General features: G+C 35.9%; 1 protein-coding gene across 1 annotated transcript; it reads right to left on the bottom strand.

The window, feature by feature from the left end:
• Positions 1-474: 474 nt before the first annotated feature.
• On the bottom strand, positions 475-2,316 carry LOC109025241 (phosphate-regulating neutral endopeptidase PHEX). Its single transcript, XM_019020337.4, has one exon. It carries the CDS (start codon positions 2,284-2,286, stop codon positions 475-477), a length of 1,812 nt encoding a protein of 603 aa, XP_018875882.3. The 5' UTR covers positions 2,287-2,316.
• Between the last annotated feature and the right edge of the window lie 7,485 nt (positions 2,317-9,801).

Raw genomic sequence — 9,801 nt, forward strand, 5'->3', positions numbered from 1 at the left:
AAGAGTGACATGACTCTCCTTGCCTTTGTTCTTTTTCAGCTCTAGGGGGTCTCTGCATATGCATTAGACAGTTGGGAACATGACCCGGAGGGTCCCCCACAGGCTGAGAGTGGTGGCATAAAGTCAGCAAATGAGGCAAAGGAGGAGCAATATAGGAAAGAGCAGGCCCATGAAAGCCAAAGAACAAGTTATTAGAAATGGTTACAAATAAATAATAGTATCAAACATATTAAGAAGTCAAGATATATTGAGGAACTATCAAATGAATTACCACAGGGCTGCTAACCCATTTGATTTAAAAAATACCAATAAACCTTGATTCAATCAGTTAATTAATTATATACTACAGAACATTAAGAAGGTGAGATTTACCCTGAAAATAATCAAGATAAAATTTTTGCTGAAAATCAAAGTCATGCCATTAAACTTTTGTTTGAAATCTTTGATCAAGGGAGCAAACTCAAGTCCTGCATCTCATCCCCGATGCCCCTTCCTCAGTCTACTCACATGAGCATAACTCAGGAAGAAGAGCTGGTTGTTGGTGAATGTGATGCCTGGTAGAAGAGGCTCCTCAAGTCCCTGCCTTCTGTCATTTATCCATTTCCTGTAAGCCCTAAAAGCTTCCCGCAGGCCTCCATTATCAGCAATATTTTCTCCCAGGGTCCTCTTCCCCTTGACATTTAAGCCAGCTTTCTTCCAATAATAGTTGCTATACTGGTTAATCATGCATTTTGTTTTTTCCTTAAACTTTTCTTCTGATTCAGTAGACCACCAAGGATCCAGGTTTCCATTTTTATCATATTTTCTACCATTATTATCAAATCCATGTGTAAATTCATGTCCGACAATTACTCCTATAGCACCATAACTCAGAGATCGAGGATATTCTGTTCCCCAAAAGAAAGGCTTCTGGAGCTCTCCTGCTGGAAATCGGATCTGGTTGGTGGATGCACTGTAGAAGGCATTGACAGTCGTTGGATTTGTAAACCACTCTGTTTTTGGAACGGCTTTTCTTAGCCAGAAGAAATCAGACTGTGCTAAATACTTGCGAGTTTGTAGGACGTTGCCAAAGTAGTCGGCTTCTGAAAACTTGATGGCTTTGAGGTCTTCATTAACATGAGTATCATTCATTATAAACTCTGGATAGCCAACTTTTGCCAAAACAGCTCTCACCTTTTCTTTGGCTTTCCTTTTCGTTCCTGCATCCATCCACTCATTTTCTTTCTCTAGCATGTCAATAAAGGCCCAGCGAACGCCCTCAATCAATTCCTCCATCATTTCCTTCTTATCTTTCTGGAAGTACACATCTACAAACATCTTTCCAACAACATAAGGGAGGGCACTTTCAATAAAGTTTACACATTTGTCCCATTGAGGCAGCAAAGTTGTGGTCCCCTGGATTACCCTTGAGAATTCCAGCCATCTATACTGAAAGCGCCTGCTAAGGTTTGGAATTCTGGAATAAACCATTCTCCACACCAAATAGTTGGCAATGGTCTTCTTTCTCTCAGACCCTAATATCCTAAACAAATCTTTAAAGTACTGCGGGACGCGGACCACCACATTCTCGGAGGGGCTGATGTCTTTCAGATGGGGGTAGAGTCTGGTGTAAATGACCTTCTTGATGTAGCCCAGCCAGTCGAACTGGGGAATCATAGCACTCAGTTCAGAAATGTTCATTTTGTTGTACATGGCCTCGCTGGTTCGGTTTTCATGTGGAATCATTATCTCAGCTATCTTAATTTCCAATCTGAGCACTGACTTCATGTCATGCTCTGCTCTGGAACTGTTAGCTCCTAAAAGCATGGCAGTATCCACCATGAACTTGTAAAGGGCATCCCGATAAGACTTGGCTTCTGTACTGTTATCAAGGTAGTCTTCCCTCACGGCCAGGGAGAGTGTTGCTTGGTCCAGCTTCAAGATATGTTCATTGGATGCTTTGTCATCAGGGGACACATACAAACGGATGAACACAGAATTGCTGTATTGACCACGAAACGTTGCAAGTGTCTGCAGTAGGCTGAACTTTCTCTCTGACCAAACCCCTTCAGGGCCAATATTAGATTCAAGCACAGGCCAGCGGAAAGGTGAATGCCGTAGGATGTGTAGCAGTGGCTTGGCATCTGCTTTTTCAATCGCTTTCTCATTCATGCAGGATGAATAAAGGATTTTCGCTTTCTGTATGGCTTCGGTGTCCCGCCTTCTACTGATTGATTTCTCCAAAAGTTCCTTCAACTTGAGGTCAACATTATGTCTCAGCCAAGGATAAACCCCATAGCTTGGCATATCTTCGGGAATTGGATTATTGCTTATCCAGCCATCACAAGCGAACCGGAAGAAATTATCACAAGGATCCACAGACAGATTTACTTTACTTAAGATGGCAGCAGCCGCTTCGATGCATTCTGGCTTCAGGCAGTACTCCTGTTTAGCTTGGAGACTTAAGAGACCTTGACTCACTGAAAAAACAGACCAAAATAAATGGCTGAGTTGTAGCAGACCACCATCCGGTAAACCACCCTCGGAAACATACGCAAGATATTTGATATCAGTTCATCCTTCTCAGTGTTGACACGGTATTCCAAAACCCAGTTGGTTAAATGTCACGAAACCAGACTCTAGTTGCTAGCTAAATAACCTTGGTAAGACTCTTGGTTGCTTTGAAACTCAGTTCTCTCGTACGTAAGATAAGTCAAGTATATTTTTATTTTCACATTTTGGAAAAAAATAGGCAAACATTGCTGTTGTTTTTATAGTTCTGCTAGGAGTTTCTAGTTGGTACTAATAATGTTCCTGTTTTATTGTCCAATAGCTATGGCATTGTCACACTTCCACATCTCTTCATATCTGAAGTATGCCATCATGTTTACACAACTCTCTTCGAGCTAGGCTTCAATTTATTTTTCCTCCAACAGATATTCATAGTGGGAATATTCCATGTGACTAGGGATAAATGTTGAAAAATTGGTAGTCATGTAACAGACTTGCCAATAGCTAATCGAAATGTTTGTATACATTCTCTTGGCTTGGTCCTTTGTGCTGACATAATCTGCTTGTATATCTTACTTTGTAGCTTGGTATTAAGAATGCATTAGTTTATAACGAAAAGCTTGAAATGTGGTTACCTGAGGTTCCATAATCACATCTTTGTTGATCAAGTGGAGCCAGAAGCAAGAACTATCCCTCAGATGAGGAGCAGTAAATTGGTAAAGAGGGCATTATTTTGCCCCCAAACATAGGAGCTTACGTTGGGATTATTTGGTGTTTGACACAGGCTGTATACAGTAGTGAGATCAACCACAACTAATTTCAACTTGCTTTCTGGCAATGTGACAGAAATATTTACAGTGCAGCCTGGAAACTAGGTAGCCTTCTCTTGTAACAAGCATCAGATAAAGCTGTTATCCTTTTGCATTAATAATTGGGAAAGAAAAGCCCTCTCCATATATGATGCCTACAAAAGCAGGAGAGACTACATAAAGCTGAGACAGGTGATACAGTAGAATCACTGGATTAGCTAGTTTCAATACTATTTCTCACATTCTCAGATTTCAAAATACCAAAAAAGTGCATTGGCTAGATTGAACACCACTGAAAGACCAACTGAACATTAGCTATAATCACTGATAATATACTGTCATTCTCTAAGACTGATCTAATTTTTCTGCACTGGTAAAACTGGATTTTAAATAAGAAAGCTCTAGGAATCGTTACCCTTGAGGATTTGACATCTTTAACACTGATGGTAGTATTTGTGATTTGCCTCTGTCCCTCCCTCAGTCTCACTCCTAGAATCTGATAAACTTTTGACTTAAATTTTGGTGAAGAGGAAGCTTCAGATTCTTCTACTTGGCTCTTCACATAACAGTCTCTAAGGGTGATCTTGAGAGTTAGTATATTTACTCTAACTTTCTTAATCCCACCACTCTTTACATACAGCTTCCTTTTTTTCTGCTCTTTTGTGTAACAAAAACATTGGAAAATAATTTATTGATACATAACAAATGTACATATTTTCACAGTATATCTGATAATGTAGCACACATTTATATAATATTTAAAGATCAAATCAGTGTTGTTGGGATTCCATCACTTTAATATTTGTCTTTTTTTAAAGGCTAAGAACATTCTAATTATTATCTTCTAGCTATTTTGAAATATACAATAAGTTATTGTAAACTATAGTCACCCTACTCATCTATCAAACACTCAGTCTTATTTTTTCTATCAAACTGTATTTTTTTTTTTTTTTTGAGACAGAGTCTCGCTCTGTCACCCAGGCTGGAGCGTGGTGGCCCGATCCTGGCTCCCTACAACCTCCACTTTCCGGGTTCAAACAATTCTCCTGCTTCAGCCTCCCGAGTAGCTGGAACTACAGGCGCGTGCCACCACACCCTGCTAATTTTTTGTATTTTTAGTAGAGATGGGGTTTCACCATGTTTGCCAGAATGGTCTTGATCTCCTGACCTCGTGATCTGCCTGCCTTGGCCTCCCAAAGTGCTAGGATTAAAGGTGTGAGCCACCGCGCCTGGCCTTATCAAACTGTGTTTTTATACCCATTAATCAACTTCTCTTTATCCTCTCCTCTACCCTTTCCTGCCACTGGTAACCACCAATCTACTCTCTCCGTTCATAAGATCTACTTTTTTAGCTCTCACGTGAGTGAAAACATGTGGTATTTGTCTTTCCTGTAACAAAACTTGAAGGATTTGTTTATGTTCACTGTTACTAGTACATCTTCTTCCATGTTTTTTTGTAAATTCATTCTAATTTTTAAAAAGTAAACGTTAGGATTAAGAAATAATTACACACACCCATTTCAAAAATTTTAATCACTTAAATGTTAAAATACTGCAATGACCCCCATTAATTTAGGATTAAAACCAGACTTTTAAAAATGACTTTTCGGTGCCCTTGAAGTTTACTTTCAAAATATGTATCAAAATAAATTTTTGATCATTCTTTAATTGTTGTATGAATTTGCTGTAAACACCTGCCATGCTATCACCACTTAAAACTGAAATTTATTACATTATGTTCCAGAATCATTACATGCTTTCTTACCTCCATTCTTTATCTCTCTAAGTCTTACATAAAGTTATAATTTATATATTAAACTTATGGCATACGGATTCATAGAAGCCTATAGTAGCCCTAACATGAAGCTTGTAATTCTGCATTAATTATAAATTCTTATTACCATTTTATCTTCCTCCATAGCAACAACAATAGCAACTACAATAATACATACAATCTGTAAGGAATACACGTGAGGAGAATTTGACTGATTGATTCTTCTTTTGCAAATCTTTTCATACTGGTTTCTGGTAGCAGGCTATACACTATATACTAAAATAATAATTTATTAATACTGTAAAAATGAAATCTGTGTGTATTTTGAAATGCCACCTTCTGGTGTGATATATGCATGTTTCTATGTATGCACATGTATATAATAATATAGAATGTGGTGACCCTCAAGGCAATGAAAGGCATTTTAAATCTGAATGAGAAATAGATGGTTTCTTCTTAATTCTACTGCATTCTGTTTCTTGTTCTGGAGAATTGTTGTTGTCAAAACTGATTAAGAATCCAATAGCATGGACATCTTATATTCAATAGATTTATCATTTGCAAAGTTCCATTCATGCATGCTGGTAGATAGGCACCACTGTCTCTCATGCTTCTCCCATAGATGAGTTTTCTCTTAATATTTTTGTTGTGGTCAGCTTTGCTTTTAGTAGGGCAAATCAATAAGACCTAAAAAAAAAAAAAACTTACAAACTAAACAAGAAAAATGATAACTCTTAACAGCTATTACTAGTAGCCAGGCTCTGTGCTAAGCACTGAATATTAATGTTATGGTGAAAATAAAAGAGATAGTAAATGTGTTGTTTATATTTAGGTTTTAAAGATAAGGAAATTGAGGCTTTAGAGAGGTTGAGAAATTTTCCACAGATTACCATTTTAGGAAGTAGTAGAGAAAAACTTTTTTAAGCCAACCATTCTACCTTCTAAGTCTGCAAACAATATTAGATTGCCTGCTATAAGGAAAGACAGAGCATAGTTTAAGATGCTGGGAACAAGCCTGGGCATCCTTTCACTTGATCATGGTGTATTATCTTTTTCATGTGTTCTTGTATTTCCTTTGTTAATATTTTGTTAAAGATTTTTGCTTCTATGTTCATCAGGAATATTTCCTTGTAGTTTTCTTTTCTCATTGTATCCTTGTCTGATTTTGATATCAGGGTAATTCTGGCCTCATTGAATTGGCTAGAAAACTTCCTCTTCAATTTTTTAGGGACTAGTTTGAGAAAAAGTGACACTAGTTCTTCTTTAAAAGTTTGGTAGAATTCAGCAGTAAGACTGTCAGGTCCTGGGTTTTTATTTGTTGGGAGACTTTATCACTGATTCACTCTGGTACTTAATATTGATCTGTTTAGATTTTTTATTTCTTCTTTAAATCTTGGTATGTGTGTTAGTCAGTTTTCATTGCTATGAGGGAGTATCAGGCACTGGGTAATTTATAAATAAGAGAGTTTTAATTGGCTCATGGTTCTGCAGGTTGTATAAGCATGACACTGGCATCTGCTCCTGATGAGGGCCTCAGGAATCTTCTGATCATGGTTGAAGGTGAAAAGGGAGTAGGTGCATCACATGGTGAGAGTGGGAGCAAGAGAGAGAGAAGGAGGACGTCCTAACCTTGCCTCCTCCCTCCATTCTTTTTTGTACTTTATTTATTAATTTTCTGGCTGGGTTCTTTCAAAAACTTTATCTTTGCGTTCACAAATTTTTTCTTCTGCTTCATCTTATCTATTGTTGAAGTCCTTGAATATATTTTTATTTCATTTCATTATTTACTTCCAGAATTTCCGTTTGGTTATTTTTTAAGATATCTAACTCTTTGTTAAATTTCTCATTCGGGTATGGATTTTTTTTTTCCCGCTGACACCTTTGTTTGTTTATTTGTGTTCTCTTGAATCTCAGTGTTTTCCTAAGATAATTATTTTGAATTTCTTCAGGCATTTAATAGATTTTCTTTTCCTTGGGAACTGTTATTGGAGAATTATTATTCCTTTGGAAGTGTCATGTTTTCTTGTTTTTTAAATGTTTCTTGTGTCCTTATGTTCCTATCTGTGCAGCTGGTATAACAGTCACTTCTTACAGTTTTTTGGATTAGTTTTCCTAGGAAAATATTTTTTTCTGTAGATGTATGTATAATGTTGGTGGTGTAAATTGCTTTGCCTTTGATTCTGGGTGGGCGTGTTAATGTAGTCTCCACATAATTTCTGTGGCTGTATTCAATGCTGGTGGTGTCTGTGAGTTCCTTAGTGGCCTAGGCTATGGCAATGCTTTGCTTGGCATAAGGATGGCAGCCAGACCAGTCTTTGGACAACAATGATGTCTACAGTGAGTGCTGTGTGCTGATTCTCAGGACTCAGGGTGTCATACAGTTGCACTGGCTGTGACTGTGGGAAACCAGAATGTGTCATTTGGGCCTCCAGGTTGCATGGCAGTGGCAGCAGTGAACTGGTGAGACAGTTCTTAGGCTGCTGGATGGTATGCATAGCACTGCAAGTTGCAATAGCAGCAGCAGGCTGGATCTCAGGCCTCTGGATGTTAGGCAAGTGCACAAGCAGTGGTAGCAGTAGGCTTTGCAGGCTGGAAAAAACAAATTCACAAATATGGTACACACCTATCAATATCCCAACTAACTCCCATTTGACCACAAATTCCTTGATAAAAATAAAATATCTGATAAGTATAGAAATTATTCAAGAACATTTGAATAGGTAATATAGATTTATAAAGACTGCATTTGCTATTAACCCCGATTCATTTTCCCAAACTATTTATAAGACACTGTTAGAAAACAATAAGTTAAATTTAAACCTTCTATTCATTAAATACAAGTGGAAAAGTAGACTGAAGAAGGAAGTATTCATTTTGAGTATTTTGAAGACCTAATTAGAATAATTTTTTTGTTTGATGTATGACTTAGAAAAATATGTGAATGTATAAGTTCAAAGAAAAATGGCGTTTTAAGAGGACTGGCAATTGTCATTTATCTATACAATGAGATGATCAATGTACTGTTGTTGAAGTTAAAATAATGATTTGGCAGAAGCCAAGGGAAGTGAGTTACATAAGCTCTCTAATAAAATACTGAGTTTTTTTGTGAAAGGAAATCCTTGACTTATATTTGAAAGCACTTGACTGAAAATAATGGACTATGCAATTTATCAATTATTACAGGGTCAGCATATATCAAATATAGAGGTTACTCTTGATTAATCTGCATTATAAAGGCCTTATAAGTCACTTTCTATTAAACACTCTGATATATACATGTTGCAATTAAAATTACTTTGATGAGTTTTATGATATAATAACTAATAACATTAATATGACTATTACTAAATAATGACTGAATAATACTTCTTTGGAAGTCTAAGTTTACTAACACCACAACACACTTACTATTAAAATATTGTTTTAATACAACAAACTAATAGTTTGAAGAATAAATCAATATTGGTTTATTTTATAATTTTGATCAGTAGCTTTTTTTTACTTTTATTGATCATTTGTTGTTCTTTTAAGACATGTCTGTTAATATATTTTGTATATGATTTTATTAAAATATTAAAAGGTATTTAAATATTCTTCTTTAGTACTCATTATAAATATTTCCATGCATTTAATTATTTTGCCACTTTACTATTTACCATTTCAACAATCTACATATGATGATTAATTCAGAAATGTTCTTACTTAATGTACTTAATCTATCTTCATTTATTTGGTAGTATTTTTAAATCCTTAACAAGTAATTTATCTTTCTATATTTATTTCTATTTTCACTGATATTATTTTCTTTCACAATTCTCAGTTTTAATTTTTATGGACACATAGTAAGTGTATATATTTATGGGATACAGGATATATTTTGTTGCAGGAGTACAATCAGTAATGATCACAGTAGAGTATATGGGTTATCTATCACTTCAAGCATTTATCTTACCACTGTTTTTTAAGATCAAGTTGTTTTAAAATGTGTAATAAATTATTGTTGACTGTAGTCACCTGTTTTGTTACCAAATACTAGATCTTATTCATTCTACCTTACTATATTTTTGTACCCATTAATTATCCCAATTCTGCTCCCCTGACACACAGACACCACCCTTCCTAGCCTTGGTAACCATCATTTTATTATCTATCTCCATGAGTTCAAATATTTTAATTTTTTTCTCCCACAGATGAGTGAGAACATGCAAAGTTTGTCTTTATATGCCTGCCTTATTTTACATAACATAAGGTCCCCCAGTTTCATCTCTGTTGTTGCAAATGATAAGATCTCATTCCTTTTTATGGCTGAGTAGTACTCCATTTTGTGTATATGTACTACATTTTCTTTGTTCATTCATCTGTTGATAGTCATTTAGGCTGCTTCCAAATCTTGGCTATTTTAAATAGTGCTGCAACAAATGTGGAAATGCATAAACCTCCATACTGTTCTCCATAGCACCTTTACTAATTTACATTCTCACCAATAAGGTACTAGGGTTCCCTTTTCTTCACAGCCTCATGCACATATGTTATTGCCTGTCTTTTGGATAAAAGTCGTTTTTACTGGAGTGAGATGACACCTCATTGTAGTTTTGATTTGTATTTTCTGATGATCAATGATTTTTGAGTATCTTTTTATATACTACTTGCAATTTGTATGTCTTCTTTTGATAAATGTTTACTCAGATATTTTGCCTATTTTTTAATTGGTTTACTAGATTTTTTATA

This window comes from Gorilla gorilla, chromosome 11, assembly GCF_029281585.2.
Source record: "Gorilla gorilla gorilla isolate KB3781 chromosome 11, NHGRI_mGorGor1-v2.1_pri, whole genome shotgun sequence".
NCBI lineage: Eukaryota > Metazoa > Chordata > Mammalia > Primates > Hominidae > Gorilla > Gorilla gorilla.

Coding starts and splice junctions, on each gene's coding strand:
- LOC109025241 (XM_019020337.4), bottom strand. CDS start 2,286: ATGCCAAGCTATGGGGTTTATCCTTGGCTGAGACATAATGTTGACCTC.